This window comes from Balaenoptera acutorostrata, chromosome 4 (genome assembly GCF_949987535.1).
Source record: "Balaenoptera acutorostrata chromosome 4, mBalAcu1.1, whole genome shotgun sequence".
Taxonomy (NCBI): Eukaryota; Metazoa; Chordata; class Mammalia; order Artiodactyla; family Balaenopteridae; genus Balaenoptera; species Balaenoptera acutorostrata.
In genome coordinates, this window is record NC_080067.1 from 66,657,978 (window position 1) to 66,684,144 (window position 26,167).

Consider the following 26,167-nt stretch of genomic DNA (forward strand, 5'->3'; position numbering starts at 1 on the left):
TTTTCTATTTAAACTCTGTGCTTCTTGAAGGGACTGCTGGACACCCCGGGCTCCTGGTACCGGTGAGAGCTTTTGCAGGCTCCGAGATTTTAGAGAGAAGGGGTTGAGAAAGGGGGTCAGGGGCCTACTGTTTGGGATGACCGTTCTCTTTGACAAGGCTGAGCAATCCACTTGCTGGATTCCTCTCCAGTTCTCCGAGCCCCTGTTGAAGGGTCACCCATCTGTCAGGACTTCTCTGACCCCCTTCCTGCAATGCTGTGTTCCTCATGCCTTCCTCTGCTCTCCCACGGCCTTTTGTACTTATGCCTTTTATAATGCCATATTGTATGGTAACTTCTATTTTTTAACTTGCTCCTTTTTCTCTCTTCTCTTACTCTCTGGTAGAAAATATTATTTACAGGATGACATACAACTTCACATTTGAGCACCTTTAGTGAAATTTGAGGTGCAAAGACTGGGAATAAGGAGCTGAGCTGAAGCGGGGACAGTGGAATGAACCAGAGAAATATTTTGGAGACAGAATTGATAGGGTTTTGTGACTATTTATATGAGAGGGTGAAGGAGGGAGAGGAAAAAATGAAAAGATAGCTTTCTACATCTCCTCGTGAGCACTGCTTAATAGCAGGCCAGGTGTGCTGCTAAAAGGTTTTTATTTCTCATCTCTGCCACCAAGAGGTTTCCCAGACCTGCTTACTTCCTTCTATACACAGGTTCTGAGGGTGAGGAAGAGCAAGTGTGTGCCTTATTTTTAAGACCACATGATTAAATACAGAGGTTTTTCAAGTCTTCATAATAAATTTTTAAAAGAGTTTCCCAAATTGGATATTTTGAGACAAGATGACAGAGTGGGGGAAATACCTCCTAGCAAATTTTAATATTTAATCTTAGGACCCTGGTAAAGGTCCAAAATTAAGATAGAGATTGTAGGACTCAGACCAAACCTACAGATATCAGGGGATCCAAGGCAAGTGACACTTTAATACAGCCTTTGCTGAATGCTTTCCACCAGGTATATCAGAAGTTTTCTGCCAGACACATTTTCAGCTTTACAGTGGAATTCAAGTAGAAATCAGACTCCTGTTATAGAAATTTAACTTACAGCTGAATCTCTAGCTAAATTTATTTTTGATAGCTGAGAAGTACTCATAATGTCATTGACTTATTATGAGAGAGATGTTTTAGAAACTGAAGTTCAATTCTTGCCCATATGTAGAAACCCTTGTAATACTGTTTTCCTGGTGGGGAGAAAAGGGCTGTTTTGGAAAGTCACCCTGGGCTGCCCCTGGCCTTCTTGCTAGAACCTGCTTCCCTCTGTGGTGGTAAAAACCCAAAGCAGAAGTTGCATGGAAACTAAGCCTAATTATGAGGAAGCACTAGTCGGGTGGAACAGCTTGGATTTGAGAAGAGGGGATCCAACAGAGTGTATCTCTGTCTAGAATGATCACAACTTTCTCTTTTCCCTCCGTAAGTGGGAAAGAATCTATTCTGAAATCTTGAATTTTAGACATCACTAATACTCAGGATTTTTAAGGTGCTCTCCAAAGACACCTGGGTCTACCAGTATTCAACAGCTTGTTCAGGGGAGGTTACTGATGGCGTTTTCTGACTCTTTGATTGATTGACTGTGTGTGTGTGTTTAAATGAGTCAGAATGTGTATTTTGGTCAGACAAGAAGAATGTATTCTGCTGTGGGAGGGCAGTGGACACGAGTGGGTTTAAGTGTCTGATTTTGAGGCTGGTATTGACTCATACAATGGTGGGTGGGAGGGTTGGCCAGAGAAACTTGACCCTGAGAGCTTAGTGGAATCATACTCTTCTGGGAAGTTCATGTGATTCTTGTCCCTTTGAAAGCTTCAAACAAAAACAACTTGAAACTACTCCTGGGTCTCAGAAGTTTATGTTTGTGACATGATGATCCCTTAACTTACCATTTCCAAAGTCGTTGCCTTCAAAATCAAAGGCTTGCAGTTGGATATTCATTGTTTTCAGCTGAAGGTGGGTTGACAGCTGGATGCTCTGTTCGCTCACACACTTGAAGGAATGCCCGGCCACAGTCTCAAACATCACCATTGCACTTTTCTTTCCTTGGTAAACTTTCTCTGAAAACACAGAGGTGAAATATTGACATGTAAGAATCCTGGCAAATATCCATTGAGCCCCAGCTGTTGCTGGGTGGCCCATGTGCAGTTAAATGGCCTTCCTTAGATATGGCTCTCCGGAGTTCTGACACCTTCACCTCATGAAACATCACCCTGGTGCTGTCTGGGGACTTTTTCCTGACGCTCTGTTTGCCATCTACGGGGGCAATCTCACATAAATTAGAATATGATAACATTGAAATAGAAACTCTTTGGAATCTTTTCTTCAGTTATTTTAAGTCATTGGGGGCAGAGTCAGTGGGGACTATTGTCAGTGCTTGAGCACAAAAAAGTGCCCACAGAAACTTCAGAAATAAAAGAAGTAAGATTGTTCTGAGACAAAAATCACATGAACTCGTAATGAATCAGAGCAGAGACATGCAAAGTTACCAAGCAGAGTATTTGCATGTCACCACACTGAATGCATTAATATAGCAAAAGGAAGGACTAAGCCCGTCATTGGGAGGGGTTGTTGCATCATTCATGGAAGCATAGAGAAGGGAGAGGCCCATCTCCATCCACCTGAGTGCTGCTGGGAGAGAAGGACCTGCTCAAGGACTGGCCCTGTCTCATGAGAGGCACACCCGTTTCAAGGAGGTGAGTGCTTCAAGGCCCATGGGGTTAAACATTTAAAATATTTACACCATTGTAAAGCAATTATACTCCAATAAAGATGTTAAAAAAATTTAATAACTCCATTTGCTCTAATTCCACCTCCACCAGGCACCCTTCTGAATATAGTTTGGTTTCCCAAATGGGAGAAAGTTCATTGGCAGAGTACCCAGCTGTCTTGGTCCCCTTGCAGTTACAATAAGAAACAGTAGCATGATGAATGAACAAACTGGCATTCTGATTTTATACATCAGTTTTATGACCTTGGTTTAACATCAGGTTCCTTGAAGAAACAGCCGCTGATGGCTTCCTGGGCTGAGGACCAGACTATGGACCTCAGTGAATTCACCCATGGGCTGTTAGTGAGGGAGTCCGGAAGTTCCCTCCTCTCCTTGCTGCTGCGGGTGTGTTCACTTGCATCTGAGATAACATCTCACACGGAGGGTCGGCTCACTGTGTTTCAGGTGCTGTGCAAGTACTTGACGTGCATTTTCCTGTTTAATTCCCACAAAAATTTTTTGAGATAGGTACTACCGTCACCATTTTACAGATGAGAAGACGGAGTTGAAAACATTCGTCTAAGAACATACAGCTAGTATGTGATATTTGGACTCAAGCCGTCTGATTCTAGAGCTTGTTATCTTAACTACCGTGCTGTTGTGTCTCCTGCCCATTACTGTCGTATTTACTGCAGACGCCTGCATTTATACATGCAAACGTCCTACATGATGTACTGAATTATCCATGTACACTACTGTATCTTGTGTTATATCCTGGGGTAGTCTACTACCACTGCTCGTACTAACGTCACCACGGTCACTACCCCTGTAACTACAACTAACTACTGTACCCACACCACCACCACTGCCACCACTGACATGAAAATCATCATTACTATGAATATGACAGTTCCTGCTGTCACTGCTGAGCCTTGAGCATGGGGACCTAGAGTTGATTTTTCCCCTCCCTCAGCCTCTCAATTAGTTTCTGGTCTGACTTTCCCTTCTCCTGCCCCTTGAGACATTACTACCCTATTAGCAGCTAAAATTTGGTCCTTATCCAGTGATAACATTAGCTGCTTTATGTTAGCATGCACAATATTTATTCCCCAGTCGATATGAGGAGACTCGTTTGAGATAATGCGTATGAAAAGGTCAACTGTGACATCTGACTTACATTTAACCGCTAATCATTGACAACAACTTTTTGAGCAATACCAATGTAATATTGCTAATATTTAAAATAGATATATCTTCACATTTTCATTTCTTGGCAAGTTTCTTTAGTATAAGTTCCTTAATTAATAAAAGAATAAGTTTAAGCCAGTCAAAAGAATTTTGAAGAGGAGAAAAGAGACATGAAAACTCTTAGTACACGAACTGGCACGGAGGAAGTGCTCACTAACAGTGTGTTATCTAAGTCTAGGTTTTCTGGAGAAACATCTGAGGCCACTGAGAAACTCCCTCAACTTGACTGGGAGCATTACTTTCCTAGAAGTGAACATTGTAGGAGTTCTTTCAACTTGCTCTACTTTGGGTAATTTTTCATATAGCAACCAAAGTGAACCTTTATAAATATAAATCTGATATATCATTTCCCTACGCCAAGCCCTCCAATGGCATCTTCTCACACTTTAGAATAAAATCCAAAGTCCTCACCCTGTCTTACCCACAGGCTCTCTGTGCTCTGGCCCTCAGACCTCATTGGCTGCTTTGCTTGCTCTCTTGGACACACTGGTTCCTGCTGGTCCTTGAGTGCACCAGTAAGCTCACTTCTTAGAGCCTGGGCACCTGTAGCTCCTGCCGCCTGGAAAGATCTGCCCCTGACCCAGATGTCCCCAAATGGGGATAGCTCTCTGCTCAAACCTCCCCTCTTCAGAGAGGGCTTTCTCCTCAGAGGGCTTCCCTACTACCCCTCCCAGTCCTCTCCATCCTCATCCTGCTTTTTTTTGCTCATAGAATCTAGCACTATTTAACTGTATATTGTAATTTAATGCATCTGTTTATGGTCCTCTCCCCACTTCTGTAATGTAAGCTGCATGAGGGCAGGGACTATATGTTTAGATAATTAGGGATACCCAGTACATACTATAGGGCTTGGAACCTAGCAGGCACTAGCTACCCTTTCGTAGAATGAATGCATGATTCCGAGAGTGTAAAATAAACCTCACCATTAACAGCAAATCTGTCCAAAAGTCACTCAACTCTATTGTTGCTGATTTGACACAGTGTAGCCAACTTGCTTCATGAGCAGACAAGCAGACTGAAGCACACAGAGATGTATCAATAATAAGTCCCCCCAAAGTTACCATGCTGGCTGCTCTCTCAGTCTGTTTCTCAAAGACAGCGTCACGTATTAGCGAGATGAAAACTGAGCTAACCAGAAACATAGCATCATCGCTGGTGGAACAGGCTTCTCCAACTACTTACCTGGATTTGAGATGGTCAAATAGGCTTCCACCTCACTGATATAATACGAGGTTTCATCCTGTAAAACAGCAGTGTGTCAACTTTTGGGTAATCTCTGTTTTTATGTTTATGATCCTAGTTTACAGACTGTTTAGGCAGGATTCCAGCTATTACATCATTGATATGGGGGCTTGGGGTATGTTGGTATGGAGCTACAACTGCGTTTGAAATTTTCCAAAGAAGTAAATCCATCATACAATAAACAGATAATAAGTAATGGCTTGCCCCTGGCTGAAAATTTCTCTATTGCATACTTGTTGCTAGAGCCTGAAATTCAAATTCCACTGGTACAATTTGAGTCCCTTCAGCTGGGCCAAGTTTCCCCCTGTTATAATGCAAATACATCTGGAAGGTGGATGGGTTGGGGGGGGCATACATTAAGCCCTTATTAGTAATTAATATCTTAGGGTAGGGATTCAAGCTGAGACCACTCATCCTTAAGGCTACCGTGGGTGGATTTGATGGGGGTCCATAAACCCCCTGGGAAAAACAGTGTATGCAAAATTGTGTGTGGATTTTCCTGGATAGGGTATCAATTACTTTAAACAGATTAATGGGTTCATGTCTCCAAAATGGTTACATGGGGCCATGAAGGATTCTGGAAAGAAATGGTTAACCCTGAGATTACTGGCTGTTCTCTAGAAGAAGACCCCAGGTTGTTGTGTTCAGAATTATAAAGCAGTGCTCCACGTTTTATCCAGGGACTGTCCTTTTGGAAAAACAAAAAACAAACCAAAACACCCTACAAAACAGCCCTATAACTTCCTGAGAGACTCAGGGTATGGAACATTAAAAGGAATTGAATTGAGATATGAAAGGTAAGTTGGAAAAGGAGTTTTTATTTTTAAAGTAGGTGATTTACAGTGTTATTGTTTTTAAACATTCATTAGAAAACTATCTGCAAGTGAGCTGCCAAAAACGGTAGAGCAACCAAAATCAGAATCTGAAATTGAATTACTTTTAGTAGTCATTAAAGGAACTTAGCAATAATAATCTTGACCACATTCTAGTCCATTTATATATTGTTTGTAGATGAAATGATGATTGCTTACACAATAAGGGCTCCAGAAATACAAACTGTTCCAGTGAGGTGACTGCTATCGATGCACTGAACTCTAGATCCTACGGTTCATTGAAGCAGCTCCACACACTGGCTTCTTACCTCGTGCCAGGCACTTCTTACCTTGTGTGGCAGGCACCTCTGTGCCTCACCTTATTTAATCCCCACAACCACTAGGAGAAGAAATGGAGGCTCCGTGACTTGCCCAAGGTCACAGTCCTAATAGTTGGCAAGTGAAGATATTACCGCAAGCCACCTGGCTAGCCTTTAACTTCTCTTATATCCACTCCAGACCAGGCATTGCTCTAGGTCCTGGGGGAAGAATAAGACCCAGATGCCTCATTCAAGGTGCTCAGTCTTGGGTCTCAAAGGCAAGTTGGATGATGTGGATGATGTGCTTGGACCATCCATTTGTTTTAGAGAAAAACAACTGTGACCCAGGCCCTTGGGTTGCTTTTACATACAGTTTATTCAGGTTATTCTTTTTTTTTTTTTTTTTTTGCCACGCCTTGCAGCTTGTGGGATCTTAGTTCCCCGACCAGTAACCCAGTAACCCAGGCCCTTGGCAGTGAAAGTGCAGAGTCCTAACCACTGGACCGCCAGGGAATTCCCAGGATATTCTTTACTTGGGATCCCTTTTAGCATAAGAGAGACCTGTATGTCAGGGCCCACAGTCACTGTTGTAAAATCCCTGCCCCATCCTAAGGGCAGAGAGAATCCATTGAAGGGTTTTAAGCAGGGCAGTGATATGAGGGCTTTGTTTTTGGAAATGGCTTGGGCTGCAGCAAGAGACTGATTAAAGAGCAGCGGGAGAACAGCGCTGGGGCCAGCTCTGAGCTCCATGGGATACCACCTGGAGTCTTCCCTCTCCTGGGCATCTCCTAGCGCTATCCTCACCATAAGGAATGGGTGCTTTCTATTTCTTTAATCCTTTTACAGTTTACTAAGTGCATTTTCCTGCCTTCTTTGATCCTCACGACAACCCCCTTGAGGCAGAATAAATGTTCTCAGCCCATTTTACAGCGGAGAACAAAGAGCTCAGAGGAGGGAGGCATGTACCTCTGATTCACATTGTCTGTAGGTGAGACAAAGCAAGATCTTGTCTATGGGATCTTGCTCTACACTTTCCTTCATGGGATATGCGGTTATAGAGAAAAAATTTGTGGTGCAAGGACTTTCTTTCACATTCCCTGGAATGTATTTGCCTATATATAATCATCTATAGGAAGCAAGACCAGCTATATAATTTGTGGACCTAGTTCAAAATAAAAATGCAAGATCAAAAATTATTAAGAGGGTTTCCCTGGTGGCGCAGTGGTTGAGAATCTGCCTGCCAATGCAGGGGACACGGGTTCGAGCCCTGGTCTGGGAAGATCCCACATGCCGCGGAGCAGCTAGGCCCGTGAGACACAATTACTGAGCCTGCGCGTCTGGAGCCTGTGCTCCGCAACAGGAGAGGCCGCGATAGTGAGAGGCCCGCGCACCGCGATGAAGAGTGGCCTCCACTCGCTGCAACTGGAGAAAGCCCTCGCACAGAAACGAAGACCCAACACAGCCAAAAATAAATAAATAAATAAAATTAAAAAAAAAAAAAAAAAGAATTCCAAGAGGAGAGGTAAAGCATTAAAGCAAGCATGGGCCCTCCCAGCTGCACGCCCTGACTGGAAGGGCTGCACCTGTTCCACCAGAACTGGCGCTTTATCGGGCTAACGCCCAAGGTGAGGCCTCCCAAAGCAGATGGCAGTGCTCATACTCCCTGCAGGTTTATCTCATAATGTAACAGGACTGAGTCCAGAGCCTGTATCCAGGTTTCCTTCTGTTTTGACTGAGTCAAAATTAGCCAGACGTTGACTGGGACTGAGCTGCTGTCTATCTTCATGGTGAAGGAAGAGCATTTGTTAGGTGAACTTTTGTAAACAAGAGGTCAGTGGAATGTTTAGTTTCCTTGAGATTCCAAGTTTTACATAATGTATGCTGCTGATATCACATGAGTCTTATTTAGACCATGGTACTCACATTTTCCTGTGGAGTTGTGTTAAAGAAAATAAAGTTGTCTTTTATTTAAACTAGAGCAAAGCATTTTTTTTTTAGACTCAGAAATTCAGAAGTTGGCCTAATTTGAATGGTAACAGGGCTGACGTTTATTCTGTAGGAGGGGTTGGCAAGTTTTTTGCTGTAAAGAGCCATATGGTAAATATTTTAGGCTTTGTGGATCTCTGTAGCAACCACTCAACTCCACCATTCTAGCACAAAAGCAGCCACAGATGACACATACGCAAATAAGTGTGACCATATTCCAAGAGAACTTCATTTATGGACACTGAAATTTGAATTTATATGATTTCCTGTGTCACAGAATATTCTTTTCTTTTTTCCCAACCATTAAAAAATGTAAAAGCCATTCTTAGCTTATAGACTGTACATTTTTTTGGTGGCGGGCTGGATTTGGTCAGGGGTCGGGGGGGGCATAGCTTGTTGACTCCTGGGCTACACCATCTATAAAGAACAAAGTTGCTGAGCAAATCAGTTGGTTATGAAATATTATAAAGAGAGTGGTTAACCTTCTATTTGAGAGAATAAAGTGTTGCTAAGAATTTTTAAACACTATTTTAAAAATATGCCTCTATTCCCATGTAACCTAGGTTAAGTTGTTGAATCTTGGTGAACATTGCAAAAATTTAATTTTTTCTCCTATTCAGTAGCAGAATGGGGACAATAGTAACAGGACTTACCTCTTAGGTTGATGTGAGTATTAAATGAAGGAATCATGTAAAAAACTTATCACAAAGTCTTTGCTCAAATTTTAACTGGTGTTGTTAACAACAGTAATAAAAAGATTTCCCCTTCCCAGTAAACCTCTCTTATTGAGCTCAAATTATAATTTTTAATCTATCACCTAGAGCTCAGATCCACCACAAACAGAAAGAAAGAGAGAGCAAGCCAGTGAGCTAAGCTTAGCTAGCCCTATGGATTAAAGAACCAGGCTGAAACCTCAGCTCTCAGGGATGGGAATGGGGTGGATACAGAGGAAGGCAGTGGTGGGGAGGTTGAGAGCTTCAAGCAAGTGTCAGATTTAACCCAAAGCCCAAGGGAAATTACATGCCACACATTCTGCAATTTATAGTGCCTGCTTTCTCCTTTGACACCCACGGGGTTATTCTCTGCCAGATGTTTTTCTCATTTGGGGTTGAGGTTGGAGAGTGACAAAAGGGGGCCAAGGACTCTTAATAGCTGAATATGGTACTTTAGCACTTATAGCATGTCCGTTTGAATGGACCATTTGCAGAAGTCCCATCTCACTACTCAACCAATGGCTGCTGACCACGTGGCTCCTCACTGACAGTGTCTAAAGAGAACTCTGCAATATCTCATCCAAAGATCCTAATGCAAGGAACTTAAACACTCTCCTTAGCAAAGGGCTGGGTCCAGAGCAAGCCAGCCAGTCAAGCCTGCCCAGGAATGCAGCTTGCCAATGACTGTGAGGCCCAGGGTCCTCTCCTCAACTTCTGCAAAATGTATCGTGGGAGTTTCACAGTCACAGATGTTCAGGATGTGGACATCAATCAGGCCTTTTTTGTTCAATGTTGTCGACTTCATCAAGAAACCTCTGCTCTGGAAACAGACTCACAGACTTAGGGAATGAACCCTAAGTGTGTTCGGGGGTGGGGAAGGATAGTTAGGGAGTTTGGGATTGACATATACACACTACTATATTAAAAATGGATCACAAACAAGGACCTACTGTATAGCACAGGGAACTCTGCTCAGTGTTATGTAACAACCTAGACGGGAAAATAATTTGAAAAAGAATAGACACAGGTATATGTATAACTGAATCTCTTTGCTGTACACCTGAAACTAACATAACATTGTTAATCAACTATACTCCAATATAAAATAAAAAGTTAAAAAAGAAAGAAGGAAAGAAAGAAAGAAAGAAAGAAAGAAAAAGAAAGAAAGAAAAAGAAAGAAAGAAAGGAAGAAAGGAAGAAATAAAGAAAGAAATCTCAGCTCTGAATGTCACAAAAAGAGGCCAAGGAGGCTATTTCCTTAGAGCTGCTGATCTACTTTTTGGCAACTTGCCCCAGAGTTCTCTGTGAAATTTAGATTCACTCCTCTATGGATTCATTTGCTAAAGATATACTATGTATAAAGTCAGGGCTGGGCACTAGAGAGAGGAATGTGAATAAGTCAAAGACTTGCCTTCAAGATGGCAAAATGTGTGGTAAGTGCATTTATGGAGGTCGGGGAATATATGGAGGGTCAGGAAACCAAGAGAAGAAAGTGTCCCAGTTTTACCTGGGATGGAGGTGGGGATTGGGGTGGGGAGACTTCACAGAGTGAAGATGAATTGATAATTCATCTCAAAGGATGAATGAGGGGTGGGAGGAGCATTCCAGGCAGAGGGAACCCCACAAGGGAAAACAGGGCAGGAAATGGTGCCGCACACTTGGGAAGTTCTAAACAGCGCACTCTGAGTGTGTTAACATTTGAACACTAATAACAGTTCTCAGGAGTCTATAAGCTAAGAGGGCTCCGAATGCCCCGAAAGGCTCTGGAGAAACACCAGGTGGGTGGGCCTTATTCGACATCCAGACCTCGTTGTCTGGCCAACTCACTGCCTCGCCCTGGTGCTCCTCTCTCCTCGTGACTGATTTCTCCCAGGTCCCAGAGCCGGCGCTGGAGGCTTGCACTGTCCTTCCAACCAGGTGGATGAGAAAGGGATAGTGTTGAGAACAGAAACATAAACTCTACACAAAGTTACTGAAAGATGTTTTTAAAACAAACTATCCTTTAAAACAAGGAAGTTGTGGGGAGTAGGGGGAAAGGAGATATATTTATCTTGCAGCTGAAGGGTCTGAACAGCTTTCCGCCGTCACCTTAATCAAATGAGACATTCACATGGAAACGCTTTTGGTTCTTTAAAAAATGAAACTGAGAGAAACGAGACAGGAAACCCACCTCTCCAGACGCCGGGCTCAGCAGTTTCACATACGCCAGCCCAGTTCACCCTCACAGTGGCCCAACAAAATAGGTCCTGGTTGGTCCCATCTTATAGTGGAGGAAACTAAGGCTCAGAAAGAGAGCTAGTGACTTGTCCATGGTCACACAGTAATAATATGGATAAGTTAAGTCTTGACTGACAACAACATCAAGTGAGGCAAGTTTAGGAGGCAAGTTTTTCTTTACGTTTCTGTCATTGGCAGTATTTCAATATTAAAAATGACAAATTATTGTATATGATTTGAATCCTAAAACTATAGCCTATATTTCTTTTATTTCTCCCATTATGTCTAGCTCAGTATTGGCGACAAAGTAGGTGCTCAGTAAATTCTTATTGGTAAATTGGCTGACAAATCAGTCTTGCTAATCAGCATCCATTTATCATTCTACAACTTGGTTCTCTTTATAACATCTATTATGTTATAACTAACACGTATTCCTATTTTCTAAGGCTCTCTTTTTTCTCTAGAGCACTGGTTCTCAACTGAGGGTGATTTTGCCCCTCAGGGGACATTTATCAATGTCTGGAGACATTTTGGGTTGTCACAGCTGAGGTTGGGTGTTGCTACTGGCATCTAGTAGGCAGCAGCCAGGGATGTTGCTCAACATCCCACAAGGCTCAGGACAGTCCCTGCCGCAAAGACTTATCTGTTTAAACCCAAGTGTTAATACTGTTGCTGTTGAGAAGCACTGGTGTAGAAGGTAGCAACATGTGAAGAGTGGTTGACTGAATTATTGAGCCCACTTCTCTTGTGGAAGAATCTAGACATCTTTCCTGCCTAAATGCATTTCACATAGTTCCCCTGTTTGGGCAGAAGGCACAGTGCCGGGATCCACAGGCCAAAGCGGGCCTACAGCTGTGTTTTGTTTTGTTTGACCAATGGAGTGTTCAAATGTCTAAAAAATGTGTTGCCAACACTAAAAAGTCATGTGCTTTCAGAAAAAGGTTGGGATTTCTACCTTCTCTTGAACAATAAGGGTTGACAAACACTGGTCTCTTATTACCACCTGATAGAGGTGATGTGTAAATATTTAATGGGCACAGTAGGGCAGTGGCCATGCAGGAAACCCCACCGTCCAGAATGAACACCTACCATAAAGGACAGTGACAGTCCCCAGGGCTAGATGCCAGCCCCGCCACCAACCCCGCCAGCTGGAGCTGAGGAGCGGCTGGTGGGGAGGACGGGCACTCCCAACCCCTCCCTCTTGTCCCCTCACTACTGAGGCTGCCGCTTGTCATCTCACACTTACTCTAACATTTTTCTTATGCAGATTTAATGGGGAAATAAAGTCTTCCCCAAAGGTGTCAAAATAAAAAATAAGGGCTGCCCATTTCAAGGAAAAAGACACTTTTACTTTTTCACTACTTCACTTATTAAGTTCTATGCTTAGCCCCTGTAATCTTTGGATTTGTGGCCACTGCTCTGGCTTAAACAACTTCTCTTTCAAAATGCATAAATTCCCCAGAAGGGCTAAGGCTGGTGGGAACTTTTACTTTCTATGAGCCTTTTTGCTTTCTCTTGGGGCATAGCTAAGGTTGCCTGCTCCGGGTTTTGGTGCTGGCAGTGGAATGAATAAGGTGAGTTTGGCTGGTGAGACTCAGGCAGAGCAGCTGTGGCAACACCTGGGGCCGTGGACTGAGAGCGGCTCACCTTGCTCCTTCCCGAAGGTGTTGGGGGCAGGGAGCCCTGCTGGTCCTTCCAGCTCTACTGGACACTCATTTCCTGTCCACGCTCTGGAGGCACAGAGGATTTCCAGAACGGCTGGGATTCGGCACTTGGGTGGAGCTTGGTCAAATAGAGCCCAGCCTGAAGGCATCGTTCCCAGAGACAGAGGAAAGGAGCAAAGAAAGACATCGAAAGGTGCCAAGACACTCCTGCCTGCAGTTCTGCCTGCGGCCTGGCAGCAGTGGCCACTGTGTGCCCCACACAGACACTGGAGGTTCCTGACACCTTTCTGTAGGCAATTATTCACAGGGGCAGTGGGCTGGGTGGGATCAAGCCCTAAACGAAAGCATAAATGCTTATGCCTATCCTCTGCCATTTTGCCAAAGTGACTTTCAAAAAATCCCTGACACCTTTTAGGATTAACTTCAGTTGCGCAGGAATAGAGCATTTATTCTGCCCTGAATGTTCTTCTGGTGAAGGACTATGCTTGCTTCCATTTGGTACTGAAAGGAAACCACCAAATTCTCAGGGGCATCTCTACCTTAAGGAGAAAAGTATCATGAGGAGGATAAAGCCTACGAGACCAGGAAGCTCAGCTCAGTGTTCTGTGACGACCTAGATGGGATGGGATGGGGGTGGGAGGGAGGTCCAAGAGGGAGGGGATATAGGTATACATATAGCTGATTCACTTCACTGTACAGCAGAAACTAACACAACATTGTAAAGCAATTATACTCCAGTTTTAAAAAAAAAAAAAGCTTATGAGACCAAGTCAATAACATTAACAATAACAATAATAATAACTCCATGCAATAAAGACCATTGCATGTACCACGCACTGTGCTAGACGGTTTACGTATACCACTAAGTAGCTATAACTAGTTCCTTTTTGTAGATGAGAAAACATGCCCCAACTAGTCCAAGGTCATGCAGCTAGTAAGTATTATGGCTGGGAGTCAATCTTGATTTGTCTGATCCCAAAGTCTGTGTTCACTGCTCTCCAAGATCTGCTAACCAAGACCCTCTAACTTCAGGGGTCACGTTAGACAGGTAAGAAGGAGGCCCACACCGAGTCCCAGCTACAAGGGTCCTCTTGGCTTATTTGAAAGACACTTTGGGCCAAGCAGGGGCAAGTCTCTCCTTTGAGAGGGGGTTGACCATCACTGTGTTCCCAAGACATTTGTCCATTTCAGTCACTGTAATCACAGCTACTGGCTATTGAGCATCCACTTTCCATGTATTGAACAAAGCTCTTTACGGGAGTGATCGTTCATTCTTTTCCCCATTTTTAAAATGATAAACAAACAAATAAACAAACCTCAAACAGATTAAGTTGCCTGCCTGATGTCAAAAGGAGAACAAGTGACAGAGTCAAATCTGTAGCCAAGACTGATCTCACGACCATGCTTTTCCACTCTATTCAGTTGTCTACCCCCTCCCAGCATATGGCCTGGAAAACCCAGCCCCTGGTTAGTCCCTGAATTTTGCCTTCTGTGGTTGGAAAGAACCTATTGTGACATTTGACTTTGGTCTCAGAGTAACCCTGTTTCTCTTTGCCCACTGGGTATGTCTATGGGTCTGTTCATCCGTACAGCTTCCTCCTTGGGGTGGTTTGCAAATGGCACTTTGGCCAGGCTCCCCAAGGCCACATCTCTCCCAAGAGGCATCAAAGCCCTTCTTGGGCTGCACAGAGGAGGCTGAAGAGGGAGGAAAGCAAACAGAAGATGTCGACACTTGCCTCCTCTCCATCTCCATGACCCTCATTCTTATCAGAGAATATCTCGAAAGGCTCTGAGGTCTGTTTCCCCTGGAACTTCAAGTGTGGGATTGCACCACCGGGCCCCAGGGCGAGGGACAGGGAAAGCGATGCTAGAGCAGGTTAGTGTAAGGAGTTCAGCCTCACCTTGGTAAATGTCAGATTCACAAATCCGCCCTGGAAATTCAAGAGGAGGTTGGATTTTCGGAAGCCACAGTTCCCAGAGGATTGGGTTGCATTGGGGTCGATGTTGAAGTATTTCTGAGGTGAAAAAACCTAAACCAAATAAAATAGATTGGCTCAGTGGAATGTAGAAGAAAACTCTAGCCGGGAGACCAGAAGCACAGGCTGGTAATTGAGCCTGAAACTCCAGGCTAGTGGGCGCTCACTGGAGAATTTCAAAGTCCCTGGAAGACACCTCTCATTTCCAAACTGTTATGTTTAAAAGATTTTTTTAAAAGAAGGAGTGCTCTCACAGAGAGGAGTTCCTTGATAGATAATTCATGGCAGGTATATTCTTGAAAAACCATGTAGAATTTAATTTTTGCTCAAGCAAACATGTTGGGCGCTACAGGAAAGGTTTTGCTATCTAATGTACTTCTGTTTCAAATAAAAACCGAATGTGGAAATTTTACTTGAAATCATAAAAACTGTGCAAAAAAAGGAAGAATTTTTATAGTGATTCTTTCAGCAAATCAAATAATCTAAGCCCCACTCCCACCCCCTCCAATCTTCTCATTAACCTGGATTTTTCATATTAATGTCACAGCTGGCTGGAACCACGAAGACCGTCTAATGCAAACCTCTCATTTCCCGGGAAAGTTGCTGAGGCTTGGAAGTCATCCAGAGGAGCAGGGCCAGGCTGGGGTCAACGCTGGCCACACCCAACACTCTGCCCATGGTGGCTAAAAGTGGAGGGTGTGCATATTTAAAATTTTGGTGTGTGCCTTTCTTCATTCATACAGTTGCTATCAGTGTCTATTTCTGTATGTGTCCTAAAACAGATCCACCTCGTAACGGAGCACCTTGGAGAAAGAGGAGCCCGCAGATACCTACTTCATTCCAAGATACAGGATGCAGGGGAACGTTCATTTTCAGCAAGGCACTCCCCACTCAAACTTTTTGAAGCAGTGCTATAGTCCTGTGCCGGACTTACCGACTCCGTGTCTTGAACCGTCAGCTCTATCCCCATCTCTGCTTTGATACAGAGCTTGCTTCCATTCAGAACTTGATAAATTCCAGTCTTGGCTGACGATGGCTGGGGTGCGAGGGTGGGCCTGGGAGCTACGGTGGCAGGCGAGGCTGTTTGGGTTGTGTTGGTGGGCCCTGGGGTGTGGGGGGGTTGAGTAGGCTTCCGGCTGGCTGTGCTATTGTGTGGTGAGGTGGACAAAGGTGCTGGCAGGGTGGTCTGGTTATGGAGTTGGGTGGTCTTCCCAGTTGTGTGGCCAACAGTCGATGGCCTGGCTCCAGTTCTGTGGGCTGGCGGGGTGACGGTGGGTGGTGGTGGGCTGGGACCGGTGCTGGGGCTGATCGTAGCCTCAGTGACTGGAGCAGCCGTGTGTGACTTGTTGGGTGTGGCCAGGGCTGTGACTAGGGTGTGGGCTGTCGGGCTGGTGGAGGGGGTGCTGTCTGTAGTTACCAGGGAAGCTGTCCCTAGAATCTTTATGGTTGTGTGTGTGGTTAGGGTCTCAGAGGTGGATGTTGTGACAGCTATCTGAGAGGTGACATGCCCATCTGTTGACCTTGCTGCTGAAGTTTTCTGAGGCACACGGTTCGTTGGCTGCAGGAGAGAAGGTTTGGCTGTGGCCTGTACTGTTGCAGGTGGAGAATAGCCTGTGATTTCTGGAAACGCTTTTGCTCTCATATGACTGCCATAATGCAAAATCACTGCAAATTAGGAAACAAAAATGTTAATACACCAACCAATGGCTCACATGAGTGAAGCCCTCCCCCACTCCCACTTTAAGGTTTCTTCATTAAAAATTAACATGTGTTTTTCAGATTTGGGGGAAATTTACAAGGAAATAACAGTGAAGTGAAGGTCACTCAAAATTCTACCACAACCAAAAAAAAAAAAAAAAAAAAAATTCTACCACAAGGCCACAATATTAACGTTTTGGTTGCATCCATGTTTTTACAGGGCTGTGAGCATACTGGAGATGTTCTTCCCCTTTCACTGTGTGGGGTGTGGTACTATCACCCCAGCGAGCGTGCTCAGCTAGATATCTAAGTGCCAATGCCTCTTCATTTTCCATCTTCAAATGTGAATCTGGACAGTTCCTGGGTAGAGTGTGCTCCTGGGTAGGGTGCTGCTGTGACGACCTGACAGAGCTGGGGCAGCATGAATAACAGTAATAAAGATTTACACAGACTTGTATAGTTTTCAGAGAATCATATAATCCCAGGTTCGAAAGGGACCTTAAAGATTATCTAGTACAAACCCTAATCTGATGTGTGAATTGTACTGTTGGATATTTGCCACGTGTTCCGCCAATCTATGCATAATTACCTCCAATGACAAGAGATTCAGTTCCCTTCCATTTTTTATTTCACCATCAGTTTTCTTTTCTTTTCTTTTCTTTTAATAAATTTATTTATTTATGGCTGCGTTGGGTCTTCGTTGCTGCGCGCAGGCTTTCTCTAGTTGCGACGAGCGGGGGCTACTCTTCCTTGCGGTGCGCGGGCTTCTCATTGCCGTGGCTTCTCTTGTTGTGGAGCACGGGCTCTAGGCGCTTGGGCTTCAGTAGTTGTGGCAGGTGGGCTCAGTATTGTGGCTCACGGGCTCTAGAGCGCAGGCTCAGTAGTTGTGGCGCACGGGCTTAGTTGCTCCGTGGCATGTGGGATCTTCCTGGACCAGGGCTCGAACCCGTGTCCCCTGCATTGGTAGGCGGATTCTTAACCACTGAGCCACCAGGGAAGCCCGCCATCAGTTTTTAAAATGTAGCCCAGTTTCTGTCATTCCCTTACTTAACCTTTAGAGTGGCGCAGACTTTTCCAACTAAGAAATTAAATTAATCCATAAGTGCTCTGATATATCTGGTGTGCCATCCTTCATGGTTTGGCTTAAATGTCAGCTTCTCAAAGAGTCTTCCCCATCCTCCCCACATAAAACAGCTCCCCATCCCCACAGTTCTCCATCACAGTATTATATTCATTGCCTTCACTGAACTAATCACAGCTTGTAATTAGATAAGGGGATGGTATTCAAATATTTAACAATAAGCCTGTCCAGACAGTGTGTACCAGCAGAATATCAGCCCTGATTATATGTTTATTTATTAATTGTGCCTCTCTCCCACTAGATGAAAAGCAACCTCAAGGTGGGAACTGTGGGTAATTTTTTTCACCACCAGTACGTGCACATAGACGGTTTTCAGCGGATACGGAATGAATGAATAAATAACTGAATGTGTACATGGTGGTTATAGCATTGTAGACCTCCTAGGATTATTAACAGGCTCAAACAAGGTGGTTTGAGTGAAAGCCTTCCTGGAATATTAAGCATACCTAGAGTGTGTATTATTGTCATAGGTTCTCTCCTGGGCCATCCCTTCAGAGCCGAAGGCCTCTGAATCTTTTTCAACCAGAATAGTTCTATCCTTGTCTCCTTCCAAGCACAGAGCAAGCCAGAAAGTAGACAACTGCAGATGATGTCCCTTGGGAGCTTATGATGAGGTACACTGAGAGATGGCGCTGTCTCTTCAATGCTATGGTTTCACTATGTTTACGCCTTGTATTTTCACTCATTGGAGCTGTTACTGCCCGGTGCTGGGCAGTGACTTGGAAAAACACAGGGAAAAGGGAAAGAAGATCACTCTATGCTGGTGTTTATAGAGTCCTGAATTTCATATCTAATTAAAGTCATCCGTAAACACCTTTACTATCTCTCCCTTTCATCCAATACATTTCTAGGTGGGTACTTTCCCCATAGCAACAAAAATTCCAAGTTACTGAACACTTACTACATGGCAGGCCTCAGGTCAAGGGTCTTCTTTCACCAGCTCTTCTCAAAAACCCTCTGATGGGTACTAATCTTTATCTGTCTTTCAGATGAGGAAACTCAGGTTTAGAAAATTCTATTAACTTGACCATAATCACACAACTAGTAAATTTTGAAGCTGAAACTCAAGCCCCTGTCTGAACCAAAGCCTGCCCTTGGATCTGGGGATGGGTGGAGGTGGTGCATGTCACTGGGAAGAATGGTAAGAGAAGAGACAAAAGCAGAGGAGAGGAGAGTAGGGTGCCCCTCCAGTGACCCCAGTTCACTAAACCCTCATAATGGTGGTCCTCAGTGAGTCTTTCAAAGGTCTACATGCTAAAAGAATGATTATTTTCCAGAAGAAAAGGCTAACTTTAAGCCCAGTAGTAACACTTATAAATTATTTCTGCACAGCTGGTTTGCAAAATGGGAAGGACAAAAGTATCAGTTCAAAATGCCTTTGATAACCTTTAAAGAAGACATTATTAATGACATTAAGTTACGTGAGGCTATTACTAAAGAGTCTTTTCTTGTATCTAAAATGCTTATTTGGACAATTGAAATGTATGATATTTGAGAGTTGCAGATTTTATGGGCTACAGATTTACTTTACAAATCTTTGTAAAATCATACGTGGAGTCTTCATGCCCATACTGTAGAGCTTGGAGCAAGATTTTCCCTTTCAAGATTGTTATGAAGGTTGACAGTTGTTGAAGATTTACTTGCATAACTCATTTGGGCTGAACAGCAAGAACCCAACGGGAACCCAGTTAGGGTCATAGTATTACTATGAAGAAATAGAATTCACTCCCAGTTGTGGTATCTAGGAATATCTTGTAGTAAAAAGCAAAGATTGCTGCAGAGAACTCTGGGAGACTGGGAACCACCTGACTTTTGCTCTCCTGGAAGATTAGGTCCTTGATAAAATCCCACTGTGTACAGCTTATGCTTATGAACTAAAGCAAATCTTCTCAACTGAGTAGAATTTCCTCAACTGAGTAGCACACCCTTTCAAAGGGGGAGCCTTCCCCATAATGCAATTAGAACTCCTCTCTCAGCAGTGATGAATGAACTCAAGTAAGGGAAAAAAACACATTGGCCATTCATGAATGCACAGCACCCCAAACAGGACAAGAAGACTCATGGTACACTGTCAAGTGTGCTTGGTATATAGGAAGTCTTTGTGAGGTGTCTGGAGGTGATGGTGTCTCCGTATGGTATGTGACCTTGTGGCGGACAGGAGCCTGGGCTGGTAGGTGGCAGGACCAAAAGTGACTGAAAGTAACAGAGTGTGTTACAATTAAACAAGTCTGGGAAATGTTGTTCTAATATTCTTCTCCTTCTCCACTCTGGTCCCTCCCCTCCTCTCCTCATCTCCCTGTAGGAATGTGGGGTATAAAAGATGGGCAGGCAATTAGATGGGAATTTGACAGAGGTAGCTATGCTGTGCATTGAAATACATCCCAGAAAGTTCATGTGTTTGTTAGGTACTCAATGGAAATAATACTCTGAAAAATACTCTGTTTTACAAAATCTATGTTTATGACCACACATATATGACCAATCTTGGTCAAAATTGGGTCATAGTTTTTAAATGGGATCTTTGGCCTAGAGGTTTAGTCAAGTTCACTGGTCTGTCTGAAACCCATAAAGAGGGCAGTGGGCAGAAGCAAGGGCAGGGCATAGCTCAGACTCTCTCAGTTCTCCTTCCACTCAAAAGAACACAGCCTGAAGTCCACACACTGATTTGCCAAGCTCCCACTCCAAGAGACTCAGCAAATGAGTACCCCAGAGCCTTAACCCCTTGTTTGTATTCCTCTAGATGGTGAACTGCAGGAAGGGGCGTGAGAAGGTTTTGGTTTCCCTACAACTTGCAGGAGGAGCTGAGAGATAACCCATCGGCCAGGCCCTGGGAAAGCCAGTGACCACACAGGACTGCTTCTTTAGGTATTTCCTAGACAGTCGGGCCTTCCCAGAGAGCCTCAGTTTGGTTTCCCCACCACACCCAATTCAACAGATACAGAGGCGCCTCCTCTGAGCCAAGCTCCAGACCAGGCACTGGGGGTAGGTCTTTGTTCTCAGGGGCGCAAAGCCTTGTGAGGCAGACACAGAAATGGACTACACTTCTCAGTGTGACAGGTGTTATTATTGAAGCAGGCCCCGAATGCTATGGGGTGGGGTGGGGAATCCATCACAAGGAGAAATTCTTCAGGCAGACAGGAAAGTAGATGGCATCCCACAGGCAGGAGAAAGAGTATGTGTAAAGGCCTGGGGCTTCAGAGCCTGGCATGTCTCTTCAGAACAGCAAGGAGTCAGCATCATGGGAGCTTGGGAGGGTGTGAGGAGGGGTCGGGGAAGGACCAGCAGGGAGCAGACCTGGCAGGTCTCAGAGGCTACCTTTTGCAGAGCTCTAAGGAGCACAGCTGAGGAGTAAATGGAGTGCCGTGGCCATGTCCAGGGGCAGGGAGTCGAGCTTAACTCCTGAGCACTTCCTCTGGCACCTCCCCGGGGAGCAGAGGTAGCCCTAGCTGGATGCGGCAGGAAGACGGTTTCTGGATGTGTGGGGCAGCAGGGGTGGGCCCTTGACAAGATTCTGCTCACAGTTTCACAGTTTAATCTTAGGCCTTTTAGCAGAGAGATGTAAATCCTGCCTCTGTCAGTTTTCTGTGGGACTTGAGGCTCAAAGAAAACCCTTGAGCAGAAGGGGCTCTAGCCCTGTGTCAGAGACTGCTGGCTGACTATGCCAAAATCCAGTCTCTCCTTTTTCCTTAGTAAGCGAACCATGAGTTTAAGCTGAGCACTTGCTGCGTGGAATAAAGCCCCCCAACTCTAAGCCTTCTTTCCAGATGGGTAGGAATGTGTGACTGAGTTCAAGCCAAAGCAATAGAAGTGGTAGGGTTATGTGGGTCTCTGGGAAGGCTGCTTGAAGGGAGCTCAGTCACCTAGGGGGCCTCTCTATTGCCTTCCTGTTTCCTCCTTTAATCAGCCTGCAATGTGTATGTGATGGCTGGAGCTCCAGCAGACATCTAGAACCATGAGGAGACCTTGCAGGTGGAAGTCACACATTGGATGGTGGGTCCACAAGAATGAGTCCTCACACAGACCTGGTCTGAATTCCTCTGGACTTGTTTTCACTTGAGAGAGAAACAAATACTTACCTTGTTTAATTCACTATTTGGCGCTTGTCTCTTATGTGCAGCTGAACCTAAACTTAACTGATACAAACTTAAATCTCATTTTATGGGGTTCGAATTTGAGATCAGGAAGCAAAGTGACTGGATAAAGATTACATAGTTAGCTTACCTAAAATCTATGTCTCTCCAAGCAAAATGTCGAATGGTTTTCGCTCACATGCAATTCAACAAGTATTTCTTGAACATACGCATGCAGAAGTGTAGTGCAGAAGTGCAGAGCATGGACCCTGAAGCTGAACTTCCTGGGTACAAATCTCAGGGTTGCCATTTGTTAGCTGAGCACCCATGTTCACCTCTAAGAATGTACAGCTCGAAGACGAAAGGGCAACGTGGGCATTTCCTTTCCACCTGCCTGTGCATTTATCACACGTTCATTGCCTTCCTGAATCCACCAGTCGTCTGCCAGTCATCGAATTGGTGCCCACAGACAGGTCACTGAGGGTTACTGCTACATTGAGATCTTCTGCTTTTTTATTGGCTTGCTCTGCTAAATATAATGATTACTTTTCATTTTGCCTTCAAAAGAATGTGAAACTCTAATTCTGAAAGTGTGGCACAAAGAAAAACAGCCTGGATTAGGGTAGCTGGCCTGAACTTTCACCCAACTTTCATGACAATTCATGTTACACTCAAGTGCAGCTGTGTCTCCCATTTGAGTGTGTTAGTGAGGCCACGTGGACAGAGCTAGTTCCCTCACATGTTCAAGTCAGTGGTAGTAGAAGGAATTGTGAATCAACCAGCAAACTTGATAAAGCACATAAGAGGACTCAGTGTCCTAGGGAGAAAATGTTCTTGGTGAAAGCAGGGGGCACAGACATAAAAGAATCATTAAAATCTCAGCTTCCCAGACAGTCTCTTTGATCTGACCTATACTGGTAATGAAACAAGAAATCTTTGATGCCCTGGCTTACATCTTTCTGAGATGGCACAGTTTGTCAGACCACATCTCGTTCATCTTCACAACTCACTGTTACATAATATACACATAGCGCTCCATTTAAGAAAAGCAGAAAAAGCAAGGCATGACATGATTTCCCCAGGCTCTTGGCAAGAGCCCCATTTCTAAGCCCTGGCTCAGTTCTCCATCTCTTAAATCGAAGAGATTTCTACAAACTCTCCCTAATCAGGTGCCTAGAGACCATTTGGGAACCAGGGGCAGTGTCACTGTCTTCCAGGGTTGACACCTACTCTGCCTGACTCATGGAAAACAAGTCCAAACTGTGAAAGCCTCTGGAAAAAAAAAATGAAGGTGTGCTCCACACGTAAGGTAATAAAGAGGCATTCCCGAGTCAAATACCCACATTAGCTGAAGCCACTACAGCTATCTCCAGTCTGTCCTGTCCCACCTTGGTCACTGGCACTAGAATGCATTTACATTTAATAGGACTGGATGCAGCAGGGTCACCATGGAAAGCCATGTGTGTCACTCACCGGCCAGGGACACGAAGAGCACCACCACTGCAGAGAGCTGCCAGGACATGACTGGGGAGCTAGGGAGTACCACTGCCTCGCCAAGGGGCTGCTAGGCTCAGCGCTCAGCACGGCTGGGTCTTCCGAATGGTGCAAGGCTAATTCCAGGGCAGGCTCTGGCAACAAAGTAGACACCTCCTTCTGCCCCTTATTCACTGGTGGCAGAGAAAACAAAGTCACTTGCGTTATGAGAAGTAACTGAAAGGCCCTCCCAAGTGGTGCGCTGAGCGGGGAGGGAAACCATAAGTGGCCCTTGTGTGAAGGCAGGCACTTTCATTTCTGCCTTTAGTGTTTGTGAGCGACGGGATGGGGGATGGGGCATGTCCCCCAGCCAAGGTGAAGGGCATCTGAGATCATTTTCCACAAGAGGTGGTGGATCTGTGGCAGTGCCTGCTTCCTTCTCTCATAAGTTGGGTCTCCATTTTTCTCTAAGACCTTGAGTACATTTCTGTAAACCCAGAGACCCTTCTCAGCCAGGAGAAAACCAGTCCCTCAGTCCTGAGGGTGAGCAGGAGTCAAAACTCCGTGGGTAGAGTGCTGTCTGTCTCTGTGTGTTTTCACAAGAAGTCTGAGGCAGCCCTGTTCTCTGCTCAAGGCAGCCTTACCTGGGAACCTCACATTGTGGGGGTGGGGGGGGGGCATGTGAGCTTAGGAATCAGGGAGATCTGGGTTTGAATCTGGCCCTGCCAACTCACCGGCTGTATGACCTTGGGTAACCTCTCTGAGCCTCTGTTTCTTCTGTTGTATAACAGGGATAATAATGACTACTCCCAGATGGTTTTCCTGGAACACAAATAATATTGAATATCTTCAAAAGGTAACCTTTTCATGTCTTATCTCCTTCCTCTACTAATTAGACAAAACAATGGTGGTCTCTCTCCCAGAGCTGTGAGTCCCCGTGAGGAACACACATATAGGCAGTTTATGATGATACCCTCCTGATTACTAGGTTTAGGGCTTTCAGTTTAGTCTCAAACAATTTCCTGAAAAACAACTTTGGCAACTTTTTTATCTTACTATGTTGCTCTAATCAAGCAAATTTACCAAAGCAAGGGGTGTGTTTCCAAATTGAATTTTTATGGTGGAAGGTGAAGATTAATTTGTGTCAGTTGACCTAATTTCAGCTACTTGCTATATAGAATTCTGGACTTTGAGTCACTTTATTCAACAGACAATAATTAAGCAGATACTCTGTGCCAGACACTCTTCTTATTCCATTTAAGCCCCACAGCCACTCTATGTGGGCACTATAGTATTACTGTTGTCCCATTTCACAGATGGGGAAACTGAGCACAGAGAGGTCAAGTGACTTGCCCAGAATCACTTAGATAATAAATGAAGAAGCTGGGCTATGAATCCAGTCTGGCTTGAAAGTCTAGGATTTTAAGCACTATGCTGTACTACCGCTGAAGAGGCGCTCTGGACTAGAATATAATATATGCTTTCAAGTTGCTTACTGCCTAGTTGAGAAACAACATTTATTGATATAAATAGCTAGAGAGTGACTGACCAATTGTTTGCTACTTAGAAACACACTAGATGAGGAAAGGAATAGTCAGAGATGACTTTATAGGGGTTGAACCTTGGAGAGACTGAAGGTCATAGAGGATCTGGGTACTTGGAGAATAGCAATAATAATAATAATAAGAGCAGTAATAATGGTTTCCATATAAGGAATCCCTATTATGTGCCTGACACTGTGTAATGCATGTGGCACCTCTACAGGGTAGATTTTTTAAATCCCCACTTTACTGATGTGGAAAATGAACCACCCAGCATCACATAACAGGCTAAAATTTGCATCATGGCTTGTCTGGCCCTGAAGCCTGTGCCCTTTCTGCTGGCCACAGGAGCAAAATCTCTTGAGTGGTGATAAGCCTGACTGGACGGGCCTGGGGAGTTATTTTCTTAGTGGTTGCCCTGAAGATTACTGTACATCTCAGCCTATAGCAATCTAGTTTGGATTAATACTATCTTAACTTCAATAGTATATAAAAACTTTGCTTCTATCTATTTCCATTGTCTCCCCTTCCTTTTTGCTGTTATTGCCATATAAATTACATCTTTATTCATTGTATATCCACCATCATGGGTTTATAATGATTGCTTTATGAAGTTATCTTTTATATCAGATAAGAGAAAAAGGAGTTACAAACAATGCTATAGAGGAAATGTTTGTGTTCCCTCAAAATTCATATACAGAAGCTCTAATGTGGTGGTATTTGAAAGTGGAGACTTTGGGAGGTAATTAGATTATGAGGGTGGAGCCCTCGTGATGGGATTAGTGTCCTTATAGGAAGGGGAAGAGAGCTAGTTCTCTCTCTGCTCTCCACCACATAAGGATATAGCAAGAAAGCAGCTGTCTACAAGCCAGGAAACTGGCCCTCACCAGAACGCCACCATGCTCGCACCCTGATCTCGGACTTCCCAGTCTCCAAACTTGTGAGAAATAAATCTGTTGTTTAAGTTATTCAGTCTATGGTAATTTGTTACAGTAGCCAGAGCTGACTATGACAAACAAAAAAAATATATTTATAATATCTGCTATATTTACCTATGTAGTTACATTTATTGGTGCTCTTTATTTCTTCATGTGGATTTGAGTTACTGTCTAGTAACCTTTCATTTCTGAAGGACTCCTTTTAGCATTTCTTGTAGGGAAGGTTTTTTAGTGACAAATTATCTCAGTTCTTGTTTATCTGGAATGTCTTAATTTCTCCTTCAGTTTTGAAGGACAGTTTTGTGGCTATAGAATTCTTAATTGACAGTCTTTTTCCTTTCAGCACTTTAATATATCATCTCATTGCCTTCTGGCCTTG

General features: G+C 44.2%; 1 protein-coding gene across 2 annotated transcripts in view; it reads right to left on the minus strand.

Moving 5' to 3' along the window:
• Window positions 1-24,121, minus strand: part of LAMP3 (lysosomal associated membrane protein 3) — a 34,492-nt gene extending 10,371 nt beyond the window's left edge. The window contains exons 1-6 of one of the 2 annotated variants that reach the window (XM_007195355.2): window positions 24,044-24,121; window positions 23,310-23,503; window positions 15,862-16,592; window positions 14,853-14,981; window positions 5,180-5,237; window positions 1,929-2,099 (exon numbers count right to left, since the gene is read on the minus strand). In XM_007195355.2, coding sequence (XP_007195417.1) covers window positions 1,929-2,099; window positions 5,180-5,237; window positions 14,853-14,981; window positions 15,862-16,592; window positions 23,310-23,358 — 1,138 coding nt within the window. In that variant the 5' untranslated portion in view covers window positions 23,359-23,503; window positions 24,044-24,121. Of the gene's footprint in view, window positions 1-1,928; window positions 2,100-5,179; window positions 5,238-14,852; window positions 14,982-15,861; window positions 16,593-18,667; window positions 18,749-23,309; window positions 23,504-24,043 lie in introns of those variants that run through there. The other variant, XM_007195356.2, reaches the window with a different exon arrangement.
• Between the last annotated feature and the right edge of the window lie 2,046 nt (window positions 24,122-26,167).